We start from the raw sequence: 27,383 nt of genomic DNA on the forward strand, positions 1-27,383 counted from the left end.
GTATACGGCTTTTGAGTTATTAGGTTAATTAAAGAAAGCCACAGAATAGTAGCAGTGGAAAAGGCCAAAGTCAAAGCATTGATCTTTGCGTATTCCATGGCATTGCTGTTGAGTGTGAAGAAAGATGTCCTGACCCTGAAAGAGACTGGCTTACGCTCTTGTGGGCATGGTGTTGATGCCTGATGCAGGCAAGTATTGCTAGACTCTGTTTTTATTAAAGTTGCATAGTAGATGTTTTTTATTTTTCTTTTACATTAGCAATTTTCTCTCTTCACTCACAGCTGTGGTGATTTGTTTCTTCTGGTGTTAATAACTAGATCTGCAGTTATCATATCTCACACCATAACAATCCACACACACCGGACACACGTAGGTAGTTCCAGCACAGAGTATTCTTCATCCATGTAGGAGAAGAGGTATCAGCCAAGAAGGGCTTGAAATGCTTTCCAGGATCAGAATTCAAATGTTGTGCACAGTGGCAGAAAAATGTCCAAGGGAAATATTTTTTCAGTGGAAATTACCATTTTAGGAAAAAAAAAAAAAAGAAAAAAAGGACAAAGTAATGTTTCTGCTGTTTATTTTGGCAACCAAAACTACTGCAGCATTATAGTTAACAATACTTGGTAGTAATTCCAAATAAATCACTGAGACTGTGGTATTTTAGGTTATTGTTTTCCTTGTTTTATACTAGAAATCACAGCCAAGATGGGGCACGTCTTGTGCCTGGAGCTGCTCATTAATATAGGGAAAAATACTGAGCTAGAAGAGTTTATTATCTAAACAGACAACACACAGTGAAAGAAGAGAATTTACAACCCGGAGTCTTCAGGTGGGAAGCAGAGGAATTCTGAGAGTAAATGACTTGTTCAAGGCAGTATGGATGGCTGTGCAGAATCCCCCTCAGTCCATCACAGTTCTGATCCAGTACTTAAACCAGTTATGTTCATCTCAATCCAAAAGGATTTGATAGTTCTTCTCTAATTTTTTCTCCATATCTATTGTTTGGAAACACCAGGACTGTCACAGAGAAGTGCTTCATGTCTGATGAGCAAGCCATCATGACTAAGATGGGCTTGGAGATGTAGGGAACGGGTCCATTCCCAACAAAGAACATCTGCACCACCTTTGAAGCCTTTTGCTACACCCAGCAGCATACTTATGCACTCCCATGCCCTGGAAGGGTTGGCCATATCCTGATGGACAAGGATGGTATATGTGGCTCACAACTTTTAAGAATCAAAATGGCTTCTTTTCAGTTTCTTGAAGCTCCCTACTGACAAGACGTTTCCACATACAATGAAAAGGAAGAAGTTTCACTTGTTTAAACTTTAGTCCATCTTCTAAAAACAGCAGAAGTTGCAAGCAGGTTTGCCTTTCCATAGGGTCTGACATGAGGACTGCTTTGCCATGGACAGAGGGTCAGAATGAAACGGATCCACAGAACATTTTCACTGGTCAAAATTCTCTTGGGAACAAAGAGATTTCATCCACCTTGTCACTTGCATCTTATTCTGTAGATTTATGTGGCACAAAAAGATATGAGCGTTGTGTTAGCCCTCTGCACATGGCGAGATTTCTCTCAGCATCTTGAGTAGGTCAATTAAGTGTTAAACAGCACCCAAGATAACAGGGTAGGATGACTACATGCCATGTAATGTCTTTTACATATCACGAGCTGTGCACAAGGGCATATCTAAAAAAAATGCATAGGAAATAGCATCACGCAAATACGATCTACATTTTTGCTTGATCAAAGAGGCTGAGAGAAAAAAATAATTAAAAAGTAAAAGCCTTATGCAATGAGATTTAAAAGAAAACTTTGGAGGCTGACAAGACGCATCTGGCACAACTTCAAAGTCCATCAAAGTACATATAATCAATGTTTGTCAATAGCAGTTTTGCATCCTTTAATTTATCTTTCATGGGTATAAAGCATGATGTTATTAGGATCCAGTCCATACCTTAATTCTGTTTGAGATTTGATGAATCAGGGCTCTATTAAAATTCACTGCAAATCAGCTTACTCAAGGACACGTTACATAAAGTCGTGCGTTATCTAACTCCTTTTATCTTGCTGTCTTTCTAACTAGCTAAAGAATCTGGAGTCTCTTAAACTTGTACGTGTGGTCACCAACACACTACATCTCAAACACGTTTTGCTTGTAGGCACCTGCTTAAATTATGCGCTTGTGGTGTAATCAGCACACCTAAATTCTTTGTGTATTTTTTGATAGATGAAATCTACTTTAGGATGTTCAGGCTCCAAAGTGAAGAATTATCAGAAGTAAGGTTCCCTGACATCCAAATCTCAGCACTTCTCACAGAGCCTATAATCAAGTGCTCACATCTTATATTTTTCACCAGAAAATCCCATTCTGGATGGGAAATGATGAGACCCTTGTGATTTCACTGTATTCTTCCTCATATTTCAACATGTGAACACCCCACCCATGAACTTTATTTACTGTACACTATTCAGGTCCTCCTGAGCAGACAACCATATTCTTCTTCCTGCTGGTGTTGTGTGATGTGCTCTGCGCTATCCTATTTAACTGTTCTATAACCACAGCAAAAACCTATCGCCAGGGACTTCGTTATGAATTTGGGCTGTGGTCTGAAAACACTATGTTTCTATCACCCTCTTCCTTCTTCCTACTCAGGCTCTAAACTATCTGGGAGAAAGAATACGTCTTTTCACTTGTTTTCATAGCTTGTAGCACAAACAAGAACTGATCAGTAAAAGTTTGTCAGCATTTCCACAATAGAGAGTTGTTTATTCTTGCAATAATATTGTGATTTCCTCAGTTGCTACTGTTGTTACAAATGCTTCAGTTTCTGGAGACTGAAAGTTACTCTACAATTTTAATATTTATCAATAAAGGATTCTCACATTTGTGGACAAATGCTTGAGAACGTGAACTTTGATGTTTGAAAACTAGATGGTAATAAAAAACATGTTGTTTTTAAAAATCTTTCTTTTATAATAAGATCTCACTATTTTTTCAGGAGGAAGGGAGAGAAGTAAGTCTGATTCATACTTTTCTCAGTTGACAACATTAGTAAAAACATAATTCTAAATCGAGGAAAATACTTTGTTTCATTGTTAATTTATACTGTTCCCATCTTTGATACGTACTGATTTGAAACATTTGCCAGCAGTCAATGCAGTGATTCTCTGGACAGGATGCACTTATTTGATGAGTGCAATCTGTTGAACATTAAACAATATTTGAAGCACGGTTAATTATTTGCACCGAATTTGCTCACCCTCGAATGATTGTGGCTTGTTGAAAAAAAACGTAGGCAAGAAGAAAAAGCTAATTTCAAGAAAAAACTAGCGTAAGGATGGTTAACAGTGCTTTGACCCTTCAGGTTCTTCCGCTGGTCATTCTCCTAGGGAACACCCATTTGTGCGTAAGTATGTTTTTATATTACTTTTCTTGCCACGGGCCAGCTCTGCTCCTTGCTGAGCCCTTCCCGGGCAGCTGGAGCATTTAGCTGAGTATCCACATTTCAGGACAGTGAGGTGCCTGAGTAAACACTGCATAAGAGGGAAGCCCTATGGTTTTTTTGAGCAGATATGGATGCCCCCTCCATGGATGTGCTCAAGGCCAGGTTGGGTGGGGTTTTGAGCAACCTGGTCTAGTGGAAAGTGTCCCTGCCCATGGCAGGGGGGTTGGAACGAGATGACCTGTAAGGTCCCTTCTAACTCAAACCATCCTCTGATTCTGCGATACCTCCAATGGCAAGGAAAGGCCTGTGTGGGTGTGCTCCATGGCCACCCCGCTCCCAGGGGTGTGCGGTGGGGAGCGCGGTTGCTTCCCCAGCCCTGGGCACGGAGAGATGCTCTAAACCACTGGGCTGCGGCGTGGGCTGTGCGTCTTCATGCTCAAGAGACCGGACGTCAGATTGAACAGGTCAGGGGTATGCGCTGGCTTGGCAGTTTTTCAAGCTCTTTTGTCAAATGTAAAATTCACCCTGGCCGTATGTTTTGGATGGCTGAATTATCATTGCTGCTAACGTGGAAGGAAGGTTAATGGCAAGCTCTTCAATACAGCTAGAGATGGCCAGAGCCCTGCTCCGGCAGAGCTTGATATACTTTCCCAAATCTATTCATCTCCTCTTTTAAGAAGACTGAAAGACTGACTTGTAATCAAAGCAAAGTTAAGTCAATTTTAAAAACTTACTTAAAAAATTTCTTTTGTTCCTCCGAGCACTGTGATCAAGTAGATTTTCTTATGAAGGAATCTGAGGTTCTTTCAAACCTCTGCTTTCTTAATGACGATTCCTATGAGTGCAGGTTCATATTTATGGAAATGCATTGAAAAATATCAGATGTTGACATGTTTAGATTGAGTCCTTTGGGAAAAATATATAGTGAGGGATTTTAATGGGTTATGGGAACTTTTTGAAGAGCTTGGTGAATTTGTGATAGGTGACTTTTGCAACACAATAGTTTTTTTATTAATTAGTGTATCATCAGGACTGTCTATCCACTGACAGCAGTGGATAGGGCATACTTGATCCACGGTACATGTGGCAGCTTACTGGGGGGATCAGTTGTAGTAGTGGTTCAATGCCGGTTTTAAAGACTTTGTGGGAACCGAGTCTAACGTAAATAAGCTCATAATGAATCAGTTGTGTTAATTTGCACTCAATGAGGAAGATGTTGATGCAGTCTTAGACAACATGAGGTATTGCACTGATTTTTCCTAACTAGTCCTAAGTGTTAGATTGATTCATTATCTTTGACAATCCTAATCTGACTTTGCTCTAAATATTGCTGGGGAAAATACAGTGTATATCTCCCCCCGCCCCTGAAAATTCATTAACATTGCTAAAATGCAAAAGCAATTCTGCTGTCACTGAAAAGCAGCATGACAGAATATTCAGCAGGCTAGTTTTTAATAAAACATGTTATTTCTTCATAATTAATATAACAAGGTTTTCTGGCTTAGCACTTGGCATGGATCCCAGAAAAAAAAGAGGGGAATGAGTTGCAGTGACGTGACCATTGCATTACAAACATGTTACGAGAGGACATTTTTGCCTTAATGATTTGTTCCAAAGGAAAAGTTGTTCTGAAATAGTTTGAATGAAAAAAGAATAGACTTTGCACTGTGCTGAAACCGTGGAAAACACCTTTAAATTCCTATTTTCATCCTTTCCCAGAACTATCTATCTCCATCATTCTCAGTTTTATTCAAATCTGATTTTAGGAGTTTTTATAAGTAAGACTCTGATTGATAAATGTTATTGGTGAAATAGAGCAGAAGTCAAAAGCAGATTTAGGCAGTAGCTCACATCGGGTCAGCCAAAATAGAACAGGAAAGCACTTGGACATTCATGGATCTGGCAGGTTTGGAGCAGGACCCAAAGACAAAAATATCCATTCAGTTCATTCACATTACCTGGAAAGAAACTGATTTCATCTGCATAAATCCAAACTATTTCCATAAAAGGCAGGAAGCTGCAGGATGGGTGCAAGTAAGATCAAGATTTGGTTCTTTGTTTTAACATATATCATGCAACTGCACCAAAGATTGTCTTCAGACATGACAGGTTTTCTCAGGTTTTTTTGCTTTCAATTACAGTAGATCCTCACTGATACACACATCAGCATTGTATGAACAGGAGCTTTTAGAGAAATCAATACACTTTTGCTCAGCAAGATACTGTAGCAGAAATGCGCCTGCCATAAGGTCTTGTATTGTTAAGTATTCCTTACTTCGCCAAAAAGAAATCGAAAGAGGTCTGCTGCAGCAGGTTGTATCGACACTCAGACACAGCCATTCAGCTGCCTATCCTCCCTGACCTGGGCTCGTATTGAAGCAACTTTTCTGAAATACACACACATTTTAAATGGTATCCTTAACCGATGGGCTGACTCGGGCTAAAGAAACCTGCAACAGGACTGCCTGGATCCCGCAACGCTCCGGTGGTGGAGCTGCTCGGACACCAGGCTGCAGCTCATGTCTAGCAATTCTCTAAAGTGCTGCAGCACATGATTGCAGGGAAAATAAAGGTGGTAATTTTTGTTTTTTTAAACCATCAGATGTTCAGATCAGGCTTTTTTGCTCATATCAGTGCTCCCTCCAGACTCAGCACCCCTGGCAGCAGAGAGGAAGACTTGCAGGAGTCAGAACAGCAGAGGTGGCTTTTCACTGAATGGTTTGGAACTCCAAAAAATTGATGCGTGCCTAGTTGTGAGGGAAAATGTTTTGAAGTCACTAGCCATGCCCAGTCCAATAACCAAGAGCACTTAGTAGTGGAAAGGGAAGGATTAAAGTATCACATTAAGATCAAACAATTGCAAAGAAAATTTATCATCGGTGCCTACCTCCTAGCTGGCCCACAGCAGATAGGAAGCTGTTACCAGCAATACAGGTCTTTCCTTGCCTCAGGTGCTTGGAGACCAACATTTTAGGGTCTCCTGAAGTGACCTCTGTCTGACATCTTTTTCTGCCCACCAACGGATCTATCCCTGTATCGAACTCCCACTTCTGCTCCCCTCACCTTCTCTCCGGTGCTGAACCACTCACGCAAGGGCTTTATGCTCCATCACGTCGTGCGCCATCACTGCAAAGAGAAGTGAATGCTGTCAAGCCCGTCTCGATTTGTGGCCCATCAGGTGTAATGCCCTTCTGCAGCGCTCGCCTAAATTTGCCTGATGCAGCAGGAAAGCAACAAAGCCTTGGGAGTGCCCCCAGCTAACTGTGCACCGCGCTCGCAGAGAGGGAAGCGTTCCTCGCTGACCCCCGAAGGCAATCAGCTTATGCCCTGAAGCGTGCAGGTTGATATCCCGTGTAACTAAAGGGACTTAATGACTTCGCATAAGCTTTAAGTCTACCGGCATAACCTGCATTCCCAGCACTGGCTGAAAAAGCGTTTGATAGCGCAGCGCACTTGCGTTAGTGTGACAAGGCCGGCTCCTGCAGCCCCCGTGAAACAGCAGCTTCCCCTTGCTGTGGCATCCAAGGCTGACCCATTTTCCACCTCAAGCACACCTCATCCACCAGTGAGCAACTTTAAAAACAGCCGGCTGCTACCAGGTCATCTCTCACGGTGCAAAGATTAACTTGGAAACTTTGATCTCTTGGAAAACAGGAGCTGGTAACTCCTGTGCAAGAGAACCAAGCTGGGTTCAGCAGGACCTCCGAGGGCTGCTGCTTTTTTGCTGGATCCCTGTGGGTTTTGTATCAGGTGCTACCATGGGAAATGTTCACAACTGAATAATCAGCCAAATAAAGACTTTAAATGTAAAATTCTCTGGGTACCCAGGGACCAGTCGATAAGGAACGCGTCATTTACTCTGAGGCACACATTGCAGTTCAGTGTGGAGACAGGAGAAGTCTTGCTAGCAGAGAGGTGAAGAACTCGGAGGTTTTGGTGGAATCCTTTCAGAGAATGGTTTCCCAGGCTAAAAATACAACGTGTTGCATGTGTGCTCCAGATGATAATATGCCCTGCTTTCATTACACTGCAACCATCGCCTTGGCTGAGAAATACAATGTCATTGCTGGAAAAGCCACTTTCCCTTGAAGTTCAAAGACTGTCACTACCCAAGATGGTTGCAGGCAAAAATCTGGCCGATTGTAAGAGCATCAGAACTGTCGATTCCCTCCTCCTTTGGCGAGAAGCCCAGACAAAGGTTCCCACTGAGAGCTGTCAGCGGGATCAAGGGGTTCACTACGAAAAGGCAGTAGTTGTGTCTGCCCTCATGGCTCCTTCATGCCTTATGTCAGTCATGGATGGAAGTTGATCAAACATCCATCCTTGTTCTCCAGTTCATCCCCATCCCACCTCCTTCTCGGCTGCGAAGCTGTGACTGTAAAGAAGAACAAATGAAAGGGGTAATATTTGTTTTTCTGCCATGGAGGCCACTTTGAGGCAAGTTGCAGGAAAATTTGCACAACTCATTGCAATGAGTTGAACAGGCCAATTCCTACCAATGCAGTTTAATGTTTCAACTCCTGTAGTGCCTTGTTGCTGAGTGTGTGTATGTGTAGAGGTAGTTTTCACCCCTCTTGCTGGTCTGTCATGCCAGCTTGAATAGCTACACTATTTTCTGTGGAGTTACTTCTGTTTTACACACATGTAAATTCACAGCCTAACGCTGGGTTGTCGCCTTTGTGCTGCCTGTTTCTACATGGCTATTGTGTTTTAATTATTAGTTTTGATTGTAATAAGTGGTAGCAAATGAACCCAAAACACAACAAACAGCTCAACTGCAGAATGCCATTGGCAGCTGTAAATAGTTTCCCTTGAATTTAGGGTCAAATCTTCTTAGCTTTATTCAGAAAGAATCACCAGAGATGAACTGAGAGGGATCCATAGGATTCTGTCCTGAGACCAACAAAGCTCATGGTTCTGGCATTACTGTTTGAAATCTATTACATTTCATTAGTCTCTCTTTCTTGAGGAGTTGAAATGGAAAAATGGAGAGTATCATGTATCTGCAGCGTTTAGCATTGGTACAAAGCCTAATTAGCAAAGTTTTGATGGTTCTTTGGAGAAACGAAGCTTTAGTGAAGTGCTAATCACTACAATGATGACGACAGACAACAAAGGTCAGGTGAAATTAGGATATTTTGAGTTTCAGCCATTTTTCCACCATTTTTTCTAGGAGCCCTGTAAATGTAATCAGCTCCACACTCAGCAATGCACCGGTACCCATATAAAATATCTCTCTCAGATTTTTTTTTTTTTTTTGCAGGGTTTCTTTTTTATGGGCCTAAAGTAATAAAATTTAAAATTGCTCTCCGCAAATTCTTCCAGCTTGGTCCTCCGTCTCTGCGGGCCTGCTACGAACAGGATCCAGCGATTTTATTCCCTCTTGAGAGAGCACACAAAGTATCGGTGTCGAGCTGCAGCGAGGAGCCTGTTTGGTGAAACCAGCCCCACAGTCTAATTTCTTCTCTCTCCCCCACCTCCCTTTGTCTGAATCCTGCTGCCGGCTGGGCTCAGCGTTGCACCTCGTCGGAAGGACAAGATCCTCCTCTGCTGGCCATGAGCAATACGGCACGGCTGGCAGCAGGCCCTGCCTCCACTGCCCCTGCCTGCACCTCCTCCTGCAGCCCCCACCCTGCACCCCCTCGACCTGCAGCCCCCTCCGGGACCCCCCCCACACTGCAGCCCCCCAACCTGTGCCCCGCTGCTAACAGCCTCCTTCTGCAGCCCATGTCTCACATGCTGCATCCCGCATCGCTCATCTTGCATCCCGCATCCCGCTTCCTGCATCACTCATCTTGCATCCCACATCTCGCATCCTGCATCCCGCACCCCGCACCCCCTTATGGCATGGAGGAAAGGGCGAGCTCAAGCAAGCAGGAGGGAAGGAGGCGAGCGCTTCTCCCTCCTCCGCTGCACACCGCCATGGAAATCTTCATGCAGGGAGCCAAAAGGCTAAAATTTGGCCCTGTGCTGGTTAGTGGGGTTGAAAAAACTTCAAAATCAGCGTGGTCTGGTGAGGTGTGGATCTCAGACGGGAGGAGAAAAGTTTCCGTGCGGAGAGGTCAGTTGTGCCTGGGGTTTTGTCTCCCACGGCTCTGCTGCTGCAGCTCGTGACAGGCACATGAGGGGGAAAAGCTCCAGGACAAAACGGGACATCAGAGCCTTAGGACAAAGACTGGGTTTAACCCTTGGACTCGCCGTACCGGGTGCTGCAGGAGCTTTTGTTCCCGGTAACATTTGTACTGTGGCAGCAGAGAGAGGCTTCCTTCCAAGAGCAGGAATCAAAATTTGGGACTCAGCCACTCTAGAGTACAAGCCGCTGCCTGCTCTGAAGGATGTTACTGGAAACCAGCACATTTTCTAGGGCACCAGTTTATTGCAAGAGGGAGTTTACCGGTATCTGCCCTTTTGCAGTCAGCTCTGCCCATGCTTGGATGGGAGGGGTCGGTGGGTAACCTGGAACAGAAAGCAGTGTAGCAAAGTGCTAGGTCTCTCCTCTTTCTTCTCGTCTTGGTTTGTGAGCCATCCCCTCGGGCGTTGTGAGACTTCCATCTCTGCTCCACAGCTGGGGGAAACTGAGGCACAGAAGAGCATTGACGCAGTCACGTCCTGCACCTCGCTCAGCCTGGGCTGAAACCCTCTGGCATTCCCACGTGGTGCCGAGGGCTGCCCTGAGTCCGGGAAAGGTTTAGCAACCTCGCTGAAGTCAAACCCTTCTGTCCCCAAACCCTTTCCAGCCCCGTCAGGCAAAGAGCACAACGGAGCACCCCAGAGAGCTGGGGAGAGAGGTGAAATATTTCTTGCTTCATCCTGCTGCCGTTGCTGCTTCCTTGTTCTTTGTTTCGTCTGTTCCTCCAGCAGAAAGGAGTACGCTTGCAGGGTTGGGTTTGGTCTGTGTTTGTGGGCGAATGCTACTACTAATTGTAAATGGAGCAATTAGACCTCTTCCTTCTACAGTCTCCGCTGGGGTCTCGCAAAGGGTCTGATGAACCCCGTACTCATGAAACCTATACACCGAGAGCAGAGCACTTACAGCCTTCTCACTCCCCATCACCTCTGCTCTGTTCAGGAGGGGGCAATCCTGCGAGCGTGTGTCCTTCCAGCTGCGAAGGATTTAGCTGCGTATGTGTGTGGCTCAAGTGCACCTGGAAGGGGCTCTGCTGAGAGGGTCAGGGGACATCACTCTCGTTAAAGTCAACGGGAAAGGGAGCGCTGGAGTGTCTGTTCTCCCTGGCTCAAACACAAGAGGGACGCAAACATGCCTGAAGCAAAAACTCATTTATATATCCCAGATAATATTCACAAATGTGAATTCTGAGCTTTTTTTGTCCTGTTTTCTATTCACTGCTTCTGATTCATTCGTTCTTTGTCACAACCAGTGTTAGCTGAGAATATATTTCTTCTATATAGCATTTCTATATATAATGTATGACTAAACAAGGCATATATTTACAGTTAATTGTATCTATAGCAATGTGTAGGTGCACATAATAATCATGGGTGAGTCTGTGTGTATGTATACTGTCTTGATTACGAGTGTTAAATTGTTTGGAAATACATTTTCTTCTGACAAACGACATGAGGGATGAAGAAAAGCAGCTCCAAATCTCCTGCTTCAGACCCGCTGCTAGCACACATCTTCTCCTCACAGGCAGGTAATCCTGTCCACAGCTGGGATTTAGAGCAAGAGGGAAAGCAAGCTGAAATGTTCACACGGCGAATGCGTCCCAGCATGGAGTCGGTGCATGTCCTTTCAGACAAGCCCCACTCACACTCTTCAAAGGCTGAGAGCTGTTTTCCTCCTTCTTCTCTTCCCTTTTGTTGCTTGCCCTTGATCACGAGCCAAACCGGAAAGGCTGGAGCCCCACATCAGAGGTCGGACGCACGGCATTTCCTCACGGGAAGTGTCACACGTGTTCTCCTCCATCCAAAGGTTGCTGACAGCCTTCCAGCGCGGAGGTCCAGACCCCACTGGCTGCACCAGGCGCAGGCTCCCAGGCCATGCCGTGCCGCGCTGCCCGACCTCCGCTCTGCCCTGCCCGAGCACGGCCCAGCCTCTGGCTTTGGCAGCCAGCTGGAGCGTGGCCTCTGTCCATACCTGACAGGAGTCGGACAAACAGTCAGTGTGTGGTCACTTCATAAGCAAAAAGGCAAGTGAACTCATGGGGACAGGTTTTTCCCACAGCACGCCAGCCTTGTTGCTAGGGCTGAATGCTCAGGAAAGCCAGAGCTCCTGCATGGGCTATTGGGAGCGTGGACTTTTAAAGACATTTTGATAATCTTTTGAAAGAGCTCTTCAAATCCAGCCCAGTTAGCTCCAAAGTGGGTAACAGCTTATCTGGATGTTTAACACTGGGACAAACAGAAACTTTGTGCCATAAACCAAGTTCTGTGCTGGCTTTTGTTTTTCCAGAACCTGACTCTCTGCCCTGTTTTATCTCCTGCAGGCTTCCCTTTCCTTCTTCCTGGGCAACCTGCTGAATGGTGAGTGGTTTCGGTTTCTTCGTTTTCACTTCTGCGTACAAAACCAAGAGGCTGGTGACATGGTCCATCACGAGCCTTCGCTAGCGCCCAGCGCTGAGTTTCATGAACTTCATTTGCAGCTTTGCTGAGCTTAAAATAAGGCCTGTGATCACGTTAAAAGTCTGTTTGACTTTGGACAAGTAATATGGTGAGCATTTTCGGACCTCCACACACGCTCTGCGTCAGTGCAGCAGACAACGCTGCATCGGGTCCCAGCCAGATGTTTGTCTGCCACACCAGAGCCCAAACCAGAGGTGTAGCAGTGGTACCAGTTTGCAGCTGGTCATGGGGTACTCACAGACTGCACCTGCAACTCACAGCTCTGTTCCAGGCTGGGACTTCTCCGCCACTCTGCGGCCTCATGTGCTCTACATAGCTTTGGGGACCCACGGGTGATACCGTGGGTCATGGGCTGGAGCAGAAGTCATGGTGCTGGGCTGCAAACCTCGCAGAAGAAGCAAAGAGTGCACGCAAACTGAAGGTCAAATAAATGAAGGCTAACCTTCCCTTAAAGCATACAACTAACTGTGGAACAGCTTTCCGCAAGGCTTTGTCCAAAGTGCAAGGAAGTTCAAGAAGTGTTTACAAGCTCATGCAAGTAAAAATCATTGAAAGTTATGCAGCATTAAGATGTTCATAAGAGAAAAGCTGTGATGAATGTTGTGTGAGGATCTGTAGGCATTGCACAAGGATTTGTACATCCTTTCTCAGCCCACTTGGACTATGTAGAGGATTATGGTTTTATTGCTAAGTCTACTATTTTTGCAGGCAAGTCCTGCACCTCTTTTTCCTGATTTTAGTGGCTCTTAGATCTGAGTTTATAATTTATAGCTAATAAAGTATTACATTCTTTTTTCTCCTTTTCCTGCAAAAAAGAGTGTGGCTTTTACTACGCACTCATTCTGCCTTATTCCTGTTCATCCCAGTGGCGTTTTGTTTTCCCACTCAAACCTGCGAGTCCAGCAGCCTTGTAGCTCAAACAGCAACAGCTGTTGCTCTTCCAACACAATGCATGTGGAAAACAAATTTCAAAATCATTCATGAATCTGAGCTCAGTATTGAGCTTCTGCAAGTATTTGGCCAGAGTCGTGCACCTGGCTTGAGGGTTTACGCACGGGCCTCATGCAGACCAGCTGATTCACTTTTCAATGGTCGAGCTTTCACAATTTCTTAATCCACTCCCTCTCACTATGCTTGATGGTCCTGACCTCTGTCCTTCCACTATCCCTGCAACTTCCCACTCCCCGTCCTCCTGCGAGTCCCCCTCCTTCAGCCATCACTGTCCGCCTTCACCCATACTCCATCCCTCGGAGGAAAAAGCACTGGAAAACTGCTTTCAGGTAGCAGCCCCGAAGCTATTTGAAAGGCTTGCTGCTCTCCTTTCTTTTGCAACTTCTTTCTGAAGCTGCAGATACTCCCAGCCGCAGCCCGCGTGGAAAGGAGGAAATACCGTGAGGTCTCGTCTCTGCAGAATTAAATGGGGGACATCTCGTTATTTAAAATAAAGTCAGGATTTCAGCCTCACGAATATAACACTGCATTGTTCTCAGAGCTGGAGACTAAAAGTATTTAGAAAGGCGGCAGAAAAACTCTCCCTGCTTAAATTAGGCCAGATTTCTGTCAGTCCCCAGAGGTTCAGAGAGCTTGAATAAATGCTGGGTACTTTCTGGAGCTCTTGATGTGCGTTGGCAATAGACTTTAACTTTGCACATCACTCATCTTGACAACTGCAGTCCAACAAAGTTACCTCGCAATTCAGGTCACTCGATGGCATCCTAATGCATCACTTTCCCACTCGGAACATTAGTCATGACTTGATCTGGTGAAGGTTTTGAAAACAGTGTGACTGCCGGCATCGGGATAACTGCTCTCTCCGTAACAGAGAGCCTGTGTAAGCTAATGAACGAGGGGATATTGATCAGAAATCCATCACTTGATTGACAGCTCTTGGCAATGTGAAAAACTTCAGATGAAAGCTTGAGCAGTTTAAAAGATCACCCAGACCTCAAAGCTGATTTGAAGCTTTAAAAGTCAATCTCTGCCTATCAATTATGGGGGGATTTTTTTTTGTACTACACAGAGGAAAGTTATTCTTTGAAAATTTGCATGCAGGATGTCTAATTTAATTTCATGTAATAGTCACATTTCAGTGACAAATGTCAGATCACTGCTTTTTTAAGCATGTTAAGGTTTTCCAGCGCTTACAAAGAATGAACGCTCTGATTTAGTAATACGTTTAAATCAACCAGTGTATCAGGCTTCATGAGGTAATTAAGTGCTCAGATAAAAAAAGTGTTGTTTTTGCTTTACGAAACCTATGGCTTGTTATGAATAATTAAAAAAATGGAATGGGAGCACTTCTTAAGTAAGATATGTGGAAGCCAAATAGTTATTTAGTGTCGAAGCAACGACAAGTAAGAAGACATCTTTTAGTTTGATGCCATGTACCCAAGTCAGGGTTTTCTGTTCTTTGTTTTTCACAGCTTTGCGAGGCTCAGGAGGACACAGAGTAGCTGGGAGAAGGGAAGCATCACTCGCATGACCCGTAGAAGCTATTTCTGTTTCATAGTTTCATAAAGAGGGATGGCGATGGAGCAAGCAGGGTCGCTGGTGGTTTCTCGGGTTGGCTGTACTCTGACGCCGCCTTGGCTGGGCTCCTGGCCAGGCAGCTCAGCTCCCCGACTCCCACTGTTCACACGGGGGGCCACGGCCAAAAGGATTTGCTGATATTTTCCGAGCTCTTTCTGCACGTGCCCTTGACTCCGCGACTTGGTCATAAAGTTTCACTTACCAGTAACTGCCAGCCCAAGAGGGGGCTGCTCTATGACGCCCACTCAACCTCAGCCCTGGCCACCTGAAAGTGCCCTCCGCGAGGGCTGGCGGGTGACAGCCCGGGCTGCCTACACTGAGCAGTTGGTTTAAAAACCATGGTAGGTGCTTCTACGATGGCTGAGCTATTTGTGCTCATTCAGAGCACTTGTTTTTCCTCTGTCGACTAAAGAGAGTCCTCACCAGCCTCTGTAAAGCACGCTGGGCGTCTTTGCAGTCTGCTTTTGGCAGCCGTAACTCCCCCGTTCATTCTTCATAACTTCTAACAGGTATATCTTACCTATACAAAGGGCTACCCCACTCCTCAGAAAAGTTCTTTAAAGCATCTGTAGAACAAAAGCCAACATCTCCCACTAAGATTTTGAAAATAAACAGAGGAAACAAAATCAGACTCCTTCAGACAATTCCCTCAAACTCTAGTCCGTTTGCAAAATCCCCCCTCCGACAAAGTAAGCTTGCAGGCTGCATTTCAGGGAAAACCCTCTTTGTTTTCTTTTCTTAACTACATCACATTAAATTTAATTTTGCTCAGTGTAGACAATGTCCTTATCTTCCAGCGAGATCCTTCTGTTCCTCAGTAAGGCACACACTTCTGCAACACTTGCACACTGTCGAGACTCAGCTCCAGTGGAAATAATGAGCTGGGGAAAAGGAGTCTTGACTTGACATAGCAATAAATGAGGTGAAACTTTCCTCTTTTTTTTTTTTTCAGTGAGAAACGAGAGTTGGCATGTAGGAAAAAAAAAAAGAAGAAAAAAAGACGGTTCTATTTTAATATGAAATATAAAACACCCATTGTACAAAAGTGGAATTTCTTTTTTTTTTTCCAGAAGCAAAGAAAGAATAAAGATAAAGGCTGCAAGCGAATGAATGAGGAGAGAAAACTAAGATAATGCAGTCGATAATCAGTTCAAGGCAGAGCATTATCCATGGGGCCATCGGTCCGGCCCTAGGGGAGAGCTTTTTAAAATGTCTCTGTACGTAGCTCAGCTTTGCTCATTACCATAGCTTGTCTTTGAAACACCGGCGTGGGCTCCGCCGGCAGCAGCCGTACCTCTGCGAGAGGCTGCCAGCCCGCTGCAGTCAGCTGGCCCCCCAAACATGGGCTGGTGGAGCTGCGGGTCGCGCCGGCGCTGGGCTCCTGGGGCAGACTCTGGCTGCTGGGGTCTGGGGGCTCGGCCGGGGCAAGGACCGGCTTCTCAGCGCATTTGCTGTGCCAGGCCCTTGCTCCTGTAAGGGGTTTTGTGGATGGGGAGCCACAGAGGTGTGCAGGTGCCTTGGGCGCTCTCTCCCCTCCGATTTCCTGCAAAATGGGTTTCTGTGTCCCCACACGCAGCAAGGCACCCACGTGCTGGTGAAGGTCTTCCTTCGTGCTGCAGCAGCGGCGATCAAAGCAGACGGATAAAGAAAATCCCTTCTTCTTGCAGGAATCTAAACCTCCTTTTCCCACTGTGCTGGTACCAGCCACCAGCATCTCCCCCGGTTGTGATGCCGTGTGGGGGGCTTGTGCCCACATGGACCCATGGATGTCTCAAACAAGCTCAAGGAGAAAAGGGTTTTCCATCCCAGGGCATAACTTCTTTCATACCTTCTGTCCTTCTAGCAGTTTTAATTGCTCTGCTCTTCCACCCTCTTCTCACCCCTCCCTGCAGACAAGGCTGATGACTATGAGTACTACGATGAGTACACGCAAGCAGAGCAGGAGTCCTTCCTCCAGCAGCAGTCTTCGGAGGACCCTGACTGGTTTGAGGCATATTTTGGCTACAGCGATACCAGTAGAGGTACCTCTGAGGGGTGGGCAGGGAGGCGAGGAAGGGGTAAAATCCCAGCCCCGCGCTTGCAGCGTGAGCGTAGCAGGCCTTGGCTGCCAGCCTGCTCTCGAAATGCCTGCATCAAAGGGATGAGTTAGGAGGATTGTTTGCAGTGTTCTCCTTTGTATTTCTCTTGTAAGGAGCCTGTGTTTTATCTCCGGGTTTCACAGGATGGATTCTGATCATGCAGAACATTTCTGACTGCTACTACAAAAAAAGCACAGGCTTATTTGTCTATAGACACTGTAAGATGTAATTGCTGTTTTCATGGGATATATGTTCTGTATTTATGCTGGGAACCAAATGTAGAGCAGGTTTCCTTTCTTTTTCTTTCTTCTCAGTTGCAGGGTTTTTTCTTTTCTTTTCTTTTTCTATTTTGCCAAACTTCTGGAGAGCAGAAGGATCCTCAAGATTGCGCAGGGAACACAAAAGGAGAGAGGTGGAAGTCGCCTGTAACATCCCCCGGGTTACCCCCAGCACATCGAAAGCAGAGCTGGCACATGGCTGCCCCCGACACCGAAGGCTCCTGGCAGCCCGGGGTGGAGTGGAGAGGTTGAGGGTGGTGTGGGGAGCAGCACTTGGGTGACTCCCAGCAGGTGCCTGTTCCCCTGGAGCAACAGCCACCCACGGGTATTACACAGTGTAATGGTGGTAGATGGCTTTTCCAGGGGAGATTTAGTGCCACGGTGCAACCAGGGCAATGCCATACCCAGACACTGCCGCACTGAGTGCATGAAGGCAGATGCCCAGGGCCAGCTCGGGCTCCTAAGGCACCTGCTTCTGCTGCTGCCATAGAGGTAAATCTGGCCCTGAGCAAAGGAAGGGACTTGCCCCATTACAGCTCCATCATAGACAAGGAAAAGGGAGCTGAGGAGCTCCAGACCCAGAGCCATGAGCTGTTACAGCTTGCAGTAAGTTCTGCAGTAATTCATAGCTGCTCCTGTAGCTGCTGAGCTGAAGCGTAAATGCGGTTCCTGCTACAAGCGATGCTGCGGCCAGGAAGGCAGCCTTCTGCGGTCAGAAAGTGAGAGGAGAAAGAGCAAGTGGTGGAGGTGGAGAAGGTAGAACTAAAAGATCTCCTTCCTTGTCCCAGCAGACTTATGCTCCCCCAGCCCTTGCAAGAACAACGGTAGGTGTGAAAACAGAGGAGGAAACTTCAGATGTCTCTGCCCTGAGCCGTATGCTGGGACTACGTGCGAGAAAGGTAATCGCTCTGCTGCCGACTTACACTCCTTCTTTTGGCAGCTGATGTTACTGTTGCAGCTCTGTCAATGGAAGTAAACACAGGGCGCTACGAACCCACTGTTCACTGGGGTGAGGGTTTTGACAGCCCACCACAGCTGTGTTCATAGGTCTCACGCTTAGCTCTCATCCAGACCAAAGTCTGTCTGAAGCAGTATCCAGTGAAACAGGCTTCAGACATGCAGAAAGATCTCCTCTGTCCCCCACCAGCTGGGCAGTGGAGAGCTGCTCATTGGTCCTGCAGATTTTTTGCCACAGATACTGTGAACAAAAAGGGAAATCCCATGTCCACAACAGCCAGATGAAAGCCTCCTTGGGGCGTCTTCCCATGACCCCTGCAAGGGCACGGCTCTTGTGCACACACAGACGCTAATGAAGCACCTCGTGTCTCTGTAAATATCTGAAGGGTGGGTGTCAGGGGGATGGGGTCAGACTCTTTTCAGTGGTGCCCAGCAACAGGACAAGGGGCAATGGGCACAAACTGAAGCACAGGAAGTTCCATCTGAACATGAGGAAGAACTTCTTCCCTCTGAGGGTGACGGAGCCTTGGCACAGGCTGCCCAGGGAGGTTGTGGAGTCTCCTTCTCTGGAGATATCCAAGACCCGCCTGGACAAGGTCCTGTGCAGCCTACTGTAGGTGACCCTGCTTCGGCAGGAGGGTTGGACTAGATGATCCACAGAGGTCCCTTCCAACCCCTACCATTCTGTGATTCTGTAATTCTGTGATTCTGTGATTCTGTTCTCCACAGTGAAGGACATGTGTCTGGAGAAGATGTGCCACAGGGCAGACTGCCTGATCACATTAACCCCACCTTATTTTCAGTGCAGCTGCAATCATCCTTACAAACTACCTGACTGCCAGCGAGGTGAGCACATCAGAAAAGACTCCTGCTTGGTCGGGCACCGAGCGAATTGCTGTGGGGTCGGCATGGCTGGGTCACCTCTCTTCAGCTGGTCAGCAGTGGGAGTTCACACGCAGCCCACCACACAGGGTGGTCCTGCCCTGGTCATCCAGCCAGACTCTGCTGTGGCTCCCGCCCGTGGGGTGGGTCAGTGAGGGGTCGTGTGTGATTTACAGGGGGGTGGCTGACTGACTGGTGAGACCCCCAGTGACAGGCGTTTTGCAAGAGTTCCTAAGAACTTGAAGGCAACAGGCTAAGCAGGAGCTCTCCCCAGTTTCCACTGGGCATGTGAGTGGCTGTACAGCATTCAGCAGAGTGACAAGGCCATCCTGTGTTTTCCATGTTGGCAGCATCCTCACCATGCAGACCAAACCCGTGCGAAAATGGAGGTATCTGCATACGGCACAGAATCAGATCGAAATTCACCTGCAAGTGCCCTGAACCTTTCAGAGGGAGATTCTGTGAGATCGGTAGGTCACAGCTCCAGGGGAGTGGGTAGGGGTGAAACCTGCAAACAGCCAAGGGCTGGCTTCTCCCTGCAGTCGGACTGATTGGTGCCATCATCGCACCAAGTACCTGACAGCACCAGGGGCACCAGCCTCCTGGAGGAGAGGGACAGAAGAAGAGGCTGACTTCTGCAGCCACCATCAGCAAAGGGGCTCAAAACCATTCCCATAGTGATGTTTTCTAAGTGTGCTTCAGCAAGGTCCCACTGGCATATAATGAGTGAGCACACGTTTCCCTGAAGTTGCACGTGTCCCGTGGGGAATGAATGTCAGGCTTTCCTTAACCACCCAAAAGCTGATGTAGTGAAGATTCGTGTCCAGTCACCTATGACTCCCCAAGCTGGGGGGACAGCCACTGACACATGGATGGGTGGCCAAGGGCATGGGGTGACCCCAGCCTGCATGGAGAGCCTTCTGCTTCTGCAGTACCACCATGGGCACCTTACCCCACATGCGTTTCCAAGGAGAAGGATTTGTTGCTTTCTCTTTTAAAAGTTGGTTGCTCTTCTCCTGCAGGTGACTTTTCCTCCACCTCCCCTACGGGTTAGGTTCACAAGCCCATAAGCTTCCTTTCGGCCCATCCATGCCCACTTCTGTCTAATCGTGTCCGTACCAATTCCTGCCCAGGCCACTGACGGAGGGGTTCTGCTCTGGCATTAAGACACTTCTTAGCTGCTAGGTCTTTACCATGCAGAGAGGTTTCAGGCATTTGAAGTCAATCAAGCTTCAAGCCGGACAAATGTTAGGACATTACTCTTATTTCTCACCTGCGTAGGATAAGGGGTATCATTACATGACCCAGTAGATCCTTCTCACCCTCCATAAAATGAACATAGAGCAAGGAAGGGAAGAAAAGCCAAACCACTTTGGGCAAGGAACAACACAAAAGTAATTTTCATACTAGCTTTGTCTTCCTACAGGACCAGATGATTGTTATGAAGAGGCCTCCTCTGAGTACAGAGGAAGAGTGAACCAAGCAGTGAGTGGCAAGACCTGCCTGCACTGGAATTCCCAAGTTCTCTTGGGCTACCCTGTTAATGCCTTTATGGAGGACGCTGACTCTTACGGCATCGGTGAACATAACTTCTGCAGGTAACATTTTGAAGAAGCAACTGTAGAGGACTGTATGAAAGAGAGCACTGAAGACAAACTGCTCATGAATTTGGCAAACCGATGGTGTTAAGATCTCACATGTTTCTAGACACTGCCTGTCTATAAAATACCAGGATGTTAGAGGTGCGTTCCCTAAGTCACTGTACTGATGTGAGGCTTCCAGAAGCAGCCCTTATTTCCCTGAATCGGTCCCTCATTTTTCTTAGGGCTAAGGTAGGTATGGGGATAGTAAAATGGCAGAAGACCCACTCCTCTCAGGTTTCTTCTTTGTAAGATTTTACGAAAGAGTACCTTTGGCAGTTTGGCTCTCATATAGGAGCATGAGGCTGCTCCTCTAAGCATCCTCTGCTCTTTCACTGGTTTCGTGGCGATTTCCCCATTCCTGTTGGCTGATGCTTTCAACTGTTCCCTTCAGGAATCCTGACGAGGATGAAAAACCCTGGTGCTACATCAGAAAAAATCACAAAGTGGAATGGGACTTCTGTGATATTTCACCCTGCTCAGGACCAGGTAGAGCATTAGAAGTGAGCTGTTTGGCAGCATGTAGGTGGTCCAGAGCAGCAGGGGACCCTCTGTTACTCAACTCCTCCATTCTGATATTCTCTCTGCATTACACATCTACTGTCTCTTCCAACGCAGATGAAGAGATCCCACGGCCAACAGACAGACCAACAGGATCACCTGGATTAAATGAAATCTTCAAAACATGTGGACAACCAGAAATTCCAAGGACGCTCAAGAGGATCTACGGTGGAGCTAAGACTACAGCTGGCAAACATCCTTGGATGGCATCTCTGCAGATAAAGACTTCACAAAGGAGTAGACATTTCTGTGGTGGAGTGCTAATTAAAGCGTGCTGGGTTCTTACTGCTGGGCACTGCATTGAGTAGGTGCATGTCCTATGCCTAGGGTAGATAAACATATAGCAGTCAGGATGGTTATTAAAGGCAGTTTGGAATCAAGATTATTTGCAATCCAAGCGATTGCTGTGAATCAAATTGAAAGAAAAACATAGATGTGAAAAAATGAACACATACACGAAAATATACATATACTTAAAATCGGTCCTTGCTGGAATAACAAACTAAACTCACCCCTCACTCACCTAAAATGAGCTAAAATAGTTGTGTGAGATGAAAAGAGGAGGAAAGTAACAAAGTTTTGCAATGTATGAAAGAAGGACTCCATGAAAACCTCAGGGGACATTACGATACCATAAGCAACGTCATGTATTGCATCACAATTACGATCTCCAGAACAGCCAAAATATGCTTTTCACTTTCAATTGTTCCCGTACCAGCTAGCTTAGAATATGACATTTCCTTCGACATTTTTGTTGGACAGGCTGGAAACCACTGTCCCTGGAAATTAGTAAATTACACACTGGAGATCATTCCAGCAGAGATGATTTTAAGTATGCCCAGAAAATGGCAAACAGTTGTGCTCCCATCGCTCTGCAAGCTACCATTCATCATCACAGCCACAGTAACAGGCTGTGTGCACACTGCTACACTGCTCCAACATGCGAAGAAAAGACTAGTCATGCAGTTTTAAATCATTTCATTTCATGACTGCAACAAGTTAAGAGCACACATATTGTCCGACACCACCACTTCCCTGGCTAAGCCCTCCTATAACGATCTTAGGAAATCTTCTGCCAATGCTTTACAAGAGGAAGCAATATTTTGACTTCCAGATACTAATGATGCAGATTTTCACCACCACTGATAGACAATGTCTGCATGTCTTTTCCTTTTATATTTTTTTCCAGATATCCAGCAGAATATCTCCAGGTAGCCCTTGGAAAGCAAGATCTCAAGAAGAGAGAACGTCACGAGCAAATATTTGATGTGGAGAAGATCATCACACATTACAAATACAGAGAGAAGGACAGTGTCCCACACAACGATATTGGTAAATCCCTTTTATTGAACATTCCTATGGCTCACATCCAACCTCAGTTGTCTGAGGCGCCTCTCTCCAACTAGAGTCAATGCAAAATGTCCATTGAGAATATATTCTGGAAATACTTGGGCCAAATTGCGGTTTAGATCCATTTGAATCTTTGGGATGTGAATTGTGATGGGCAGGCAGAAGTCACTGGCAGGGGGAGACAAAAAAGTAGGGGCAGGTCCAGGACATAGTGCCAATAGCACATCAGGTGTATGCAGCTTTGCAGAGGGTTGGGTTGCAGACTGATAACGATGGCTAGGGATTAAAATTAGCTGCAAATACTTTTTGTTGTTGTTTATCTGCTCTGCAGCACTACTTAAATTGAAGCCAGTTGATGGTCACTGTGCAGTGGAAACAAAGTACGTGAAAACAGCATGTCTGCCTAACTTCTCCTTTCCCACTGGGACTGACTGCTTGATTTCTGGATGGGGCACAACAGAGACAGGTATTTATGGGCTAACTGGATTTTGGTGGGTACTGCCGCGGCAAGCTGGGCTGGTACTTGCAGTGGCAATTGCCAGACCGAAATGTGGACCCAGGCACTTAGCGAAACCAAGACATGGAATTCAAAACTAAGGACGGCTAAACACTGCCATGGAAATTACTCATTAGTAGAAATCTCCAACTGCTAGACCAACCAAACCTTTCAGAGTTCTGAAAAAGTCCCCAATGCAATATTTTTTGCTTGCCATCTGACACACCGTGTCATGGTTTCATCTGCAGCCAGCAACAGAAGCAAGAAAGTATCAAGAGAGAGGCTATTGTATAGTTTGTGTGTTTCAAGACAGGGCCAAGAAAGACGGGAACTTTCACATGGTTTTCCAGCCCATTGGGTCAGATAAATCTTTTCAGAAGCAGCATCTGGATCTTCAGATGCGCTGAAAACTAAAAAAAATCCAAAGCTTTTCAAGATCAACCAGCTCTATCCAAACCTTTCTTGCCCGCAGTAAATCCTAAGGGGAGAAATTACTATGCTTAAAAAAAGATAATGGCAATTTTCTGAAAAATGCATTTTCTCATGTTCTGATTGATGTGTTGCTGTAAAGCAGCAGAAGGAAAATGTGTCACTGAGGCTGCAGTAGGTGTCCTAGTGCTTTGTGACTGATACAGCCTGATACGATACATAGGACCAAATTCTCCCTTCTGATGTAACTCTTATTGAAGTCCACAAGAGACAAGCGCGTTCATTTGATCAGAATGCACCAACAGAATTTAATGGACATTTTTTAAAAGTTCCAAATAAAAAGTCTCTCTTAAAAAGGGTACTGGGAATTTTTTTTTCCCCCAACAAAGAATATCAAGTACCCTGTACGTGTTCAAACTAGATGGCTCCTTCTTTGAGCAGAGCTATTATTAGCATTTCAGGAAATCACTGCAGAAATGGAATATTTCCTGAAACTCAAGCAGAACCAAACCTATAAACCACCTTTAATTATCTACAGATGTAGTGCTTTGAAACTCTGGCTATTGCCTTTAGATGTCAAGTTATGTCTTTAGATTCACTGTAATTAATCATTGCCCTTAAATATTGTATGATTTTCAGTTTTCATCTGTTTCATTAGCCTGCGTGTTAAAACCTCTAATGGCACCAGCCTGAGCAGGGCTGAGCAGATCGAAGCCCAGTTGGGACCCGTGGGAGCTGCAGACAGCCAGCACCTTTGAAAAGCAGGATTACATGGGTAGAGATGAGTGGAGCCACATTCTGAATACCTGACTTTGCTGTTGTTCAGGCAATAACTCAGTGTCCTGAGTAAAGCTTCCAGCCTCCAATTCTGACCCTTATAATTTCAGACAGATACTTCTGTTCTTCCCAGGCTAGCCCATGCATCCCCCCTGGTCTTCCCCCTTCCCATCCAAATGGCAAGCAAGCTCCTGTTTTGAGCAAAGACAATATGTATCAGGATTGGGAGGAAGGTGACTCCATTTTTTTGGTGCACATCCCGTAGATGAAGTATCCCACCAGCTGTTAGATGCCAGCGTCAAGCTGATTTCGCAGAGGAAATGCAACGCACCCAGAGCATATGATCACATACTGGATGAAAGCATGTTTTGTGCAGGAAATCTTCAGAGACCCAGAGCTGATTCTTGCCAGGTCTGTTGCTTTTTCTGTATTTGAACACTAATTTTTTTACATAAATAGTCAGGTTGTGCAGAGTAACAGCTTTGGCAGGGTGCTGCACACGTCTCTGTTTCTCCCATCAGTGTGTTTCAACCGCCAACGTCTTTCTTCAGCGCAGTCTGAGATGTCTATCCCTAGAACTAACGCTGTCGCTGTCAGCCACAGGCAGATCTATGGAATCTAGAGACTAGCCTGAAAAGTTTAGCTTCTGAGGCAGTTAGTCATAATAATCTGAAAACTTGCCTTTTTTCTCTCAATTTTATTATGGCCTCCACCATGAGCACCAATTCTAATCTGATTTTCACTATCAGAGCTGGGACTTGCAGCAAAAGTCAGGACTGATATTTCTTTTCATTACAGCTAGCGCAGATGTGAAGCAAGCTCATCTTTATACTGCTGTGAGACAGGGAAGAGTTTGAACAATGCTTCCTGAGGTGCAAATTGCCACTGCAAGCATATTTTGCAATAGACATCACCAATAAAACAAAAATTTAGACCAACCAGCTCAGAATTAAGTTATTTTGAGGGGTGTGGGAGAGATCAAGGGTTTTCATTTGTGCCAAGGATCACATCTTTACCTTTGTGAGCTCAGGCTCTGAATGCCTGGTACTTTCATGCCTGTGAAATTTCATGTGACCTTGTTAAATATACGTCACAGGCTTGAACAAACAAAAAGTTACACCCAAAAAGTCTGGTATTATTTGACCTGGTTCCAGAACCACAAGCCTGCTCAGGGACTGAGTAGCATCTGATGGTACATCCAATAGGAAAAAAACATCAATACAACTTCAAAGTCTTATAATGAGAGAGGAGCATTCTTATTTTGGATAACATTTTACTTCATGTTTTGAACATGTGTGCTTTTTCTCATCAGGGAGACTCCGGAGGCCCGCTAACTTGTGTAGAAAATGGCTCCTACTATGTGTATGGGCTTGTGAGCTGGGGTGATGAGTGTGGGTTAAAAAACAAACCAGGAGTTTACACCCAGGTGACAACATTTGTCAGGTGGATTAAATCCAAAATTTTGTCTGAGTCAAGGTCACTTCATTAGGAGAGAGCTTTGGAATGACAAATGGTAAGCTTGAGCTATATACTGTTTTATTTTATTTTTATCATTTCCCCAAATGCCTCCTCTTTTGCCAAAAACATTGTTGATATTTCCTTATGGTCTATGTGGGACCATCTTGAAAATAGCCTTAGTGCATTTGCTACAATATCAGCGACATTAGAACTATCCATTTAATTCCTGATGACAGGATAATTACTTATTACACTCCAGATCTACAACAGTATGGGCTTAAATTCAGTTCCTATCAGTGGGATGTAGGGGGTATCAAACACAGCTAAAAAAATGGGTCTAAAGCTATTGGATAATTCTTGGGCTTTCACAAGTTTTGCAAGTCGAAGTGTGTATTTTTTTTGCCCAATGATTCTGCAACCCTACACAGAAATTGGAAAACCAGGGCATTGGTATTAAATCAGGATATAAAGAACAGATATATTTGTGAAGAGTCAATTCATCCAAATAGTAATGTCCCTTTCATCTGAATTCCAGGGTTTACAACCTTCTCTAAGCAGCTACCTAATATATCTATAGCTACCCCTATTGCCATAACTTCTAACAAACTAATTCTGATTTTTTTGCTTTGGAAAATTTGAAAAAAGACTGAAGAGCTAATTTTGATCTGCATACATCCTGTTAATCAAGAATAAATTCTCTGATGTCCATTAAAAGCCGTGCCCTTGTTTAGTCAATGATAACTCTCCTTCCACTGGCCTTTGTCTTGTTCACCTGTTAAGCCACCTGAATCATGCTTTTTGTATTCTCTTAGGCCAGTGGTGCCAATAATCCAGGAACATAAAAACCTCCAAAGATTACAAGTATGGAATACGATTTATCTGATTTATTAATTACAAATTATTTTATATTCTACCAATTAGTTTCATTCATCTGTAGTACAAAGCTGAGCCTGCCAGTCACCTAGTACTAATTTTATTTATAGCTTTAAATAAATATCAGATTCTGTAATACATTCAGTGATAAAATATCCACACAAAAATAGAAAGATGTTATCAATTTCAATGTTTAGGTTGCTTTTTAAAACAAAAAGTTCTTAGATACCATCTATTGTGTCTCCCAGAAAACCAGGAAAGCTTTGGGACTTGCAGGACATGATGAAAATCTGTTTGTGTTATGTCATGTTTCTGTTTACTTCTGATACAACTGCATTTTCCTTCTCTTGACTTGCAGAATTTCTGAAGCATCAGGGTTGACTGTGACCTGCTGAGATCCTTCCGTCTCCAATTGTTCCTGTTAAATCAAACCCAACTAAATTGTGAGGACAGCCAGTGGACAGGAGAAGGTTTTAACAATTATTCAAATATTTGTATATTAAAAATTACCTCAACTGGCAAACAAATGAGCAAAATCTGAATCACTGCTCTGCACTGAGCAAATCTCCACAACGGAAAAGTGCAAAAACCGGAGCCATTCATCTAAGCCATTCATCTAAGTTAGATACTACACATCTAAGGAATGAATGTGTTCAACTCCTAACTTCTAATCTGAGACCTAAACAAAGAGTGAACCAGCAAACACCTGAGTTCCAGGTGGATTGCACACCTGTAGATTTCCCTGGGACCATCAGATCATTATCACACGTAAGACTTCAGAAGATATTGCCTGCAAAGCCCACTGCCTGCATTCCTCAACTGCAGCTAAAATTTGTTTGCTGAGTGATTTTTCAGGTGGGAAGGTGAATCATGGATATGCCCTGTTTCTTTTGGACTGGCTTATTGTTTGACATGTTGCCAAAGTTAAAACTTTAACAAAACAAGTATTTAAAGTGCAGAATGTCTCTTTTATTATTACTTAATGCTTCCTAACTGTTGGGTCTACAAAGTCCCTGTATGGACTTTTGCGCTCTTGTGC

At 45.2% G+C, this 27,383-nt stretch overlaps 2 protein-coding genes and 1 long non-coding RNA gene across 10 annotated transcripts in view; 1 reads left to right on the plus strand and 2 right to left on the minus strand.

The window, feature by feature from the left end:
- Positions 1-594: 594 nt before the first annotated feature.
- On the minus strand, positions 595-7,011 carry LOC142361667 (uncharacterized). Its single transcript, XR_012764296.1, has 3 exons — positions 6,907-7,011; positions 6,517-6,579; positions 595-1,511 (listed from the first exon to the last, which is right to left on the minus strand). It is a non-coding gene; the product is annotated as an uncharacterized LOC142361667 (long non-coding RNA).
- Positions 3,258-27,305, plus strand: HABP2 (hyaluronan binding protein 2). 3 transcript variants are annotated; one of them, XM_075423789.1, is made up of 14 exons: positions 3,258-3,414; positions 11,901-11,937; positions 16,458-16,586; positions 17,710-17,820; positions 18,608-18,724; positions 19,111-19,230; positions 20,187-20,358; positions 20,795-20,889; positions 21,019-21,265; positions 22,151-22,293; positions 22,643-22,777; positions 24,279-24,424; positions 25,326-25,526; positions 26,703-27,305. In XM_075423789.1, the coding sequence occupies exons 1-13, from the start codon at positions 3,346-3,348 to the stop codon at positions 25,500-25,502; spliced, it is 1,698 nt and encodes a 565-aa protein (XP_075279904.1). In that variant the 5' UTR covers positions 3,258-3,345; the 3' UTR covers positions 25,503-25,526; positions 26,703-27,305. The 3 variants fall into 3 exon arrangements, with proteins under 3 accessions (XP_075279904.1, XP_075279902.1, XP_075279903.1); XM_075423787.1 differs by lacking the exon at positions 3,258-3,414 and adding an exon at positions 3,512-3,917; XM_075423788.1 differs by lacking the exon at positions 3,258-3,414 and adding an exon at positions 3,514-3,917 and having other exon boundaries at positions 17,713-17,820.
- Positions 25,533-27,383, minus strand: part of NRAP (nebulin related anchoring protein) — a 54,494-nt gene continuing 52,643 nt past the window's right edge. For all 6 annotated transcript variants that reach the window (XM_075423783.1, XM_075423784.1, XM_075423785.1 and 3 more), the window contains one exon: positions 25,533-26,762. In XM_075423783.1, coding sequence (XP_075279898.1) covers positions 26,661-26,762 — 102 coding nt within the window. In that variant the 3' untranslated portion in view covers positions 25,533-26,660. The remainder of the gene's footprint in view (positions 26,763-27,383) is intronic.

Source organism: Opisthocomus hoazin, chromosome 6 (genome assembly GCF_030867145.1).
Source record: "Opisthocomus hoazin isolate bOpiHoa1 chromosome 6, bOpiHoa1.hap1, whole genome shotgun sequence".
Lineage (NCBI taxonomy): Eukaryota > Metazoa > Chordata > Aves > Opisthocomiformes > Opisthocomidae > Opisthocomus > Opisthocomus hoazin.

Coding starts and splice junctions, on each gene's coding strand:
- HABP2 (XM_075423787.1), top strand. CDS start 3,687: ATGACCTGTAAGGTCCCTTCTAACTCAAACCATCCTCTGATTCTGCGA. Junction 18,725..19,110: donor ACTACCTGACTGCCAGCGAG/GTGAGCACATCA, acceptor CCATGTTGGCAG/CATCCTCACCATGCAGACCA. Junction 21,266..22,150: donor ACTGCTGGGCACTGCATTGA/GTAGGTGCATGT, acceptor ATTTTTTTCCAG/ATATCCAGCAGAATATCTCC.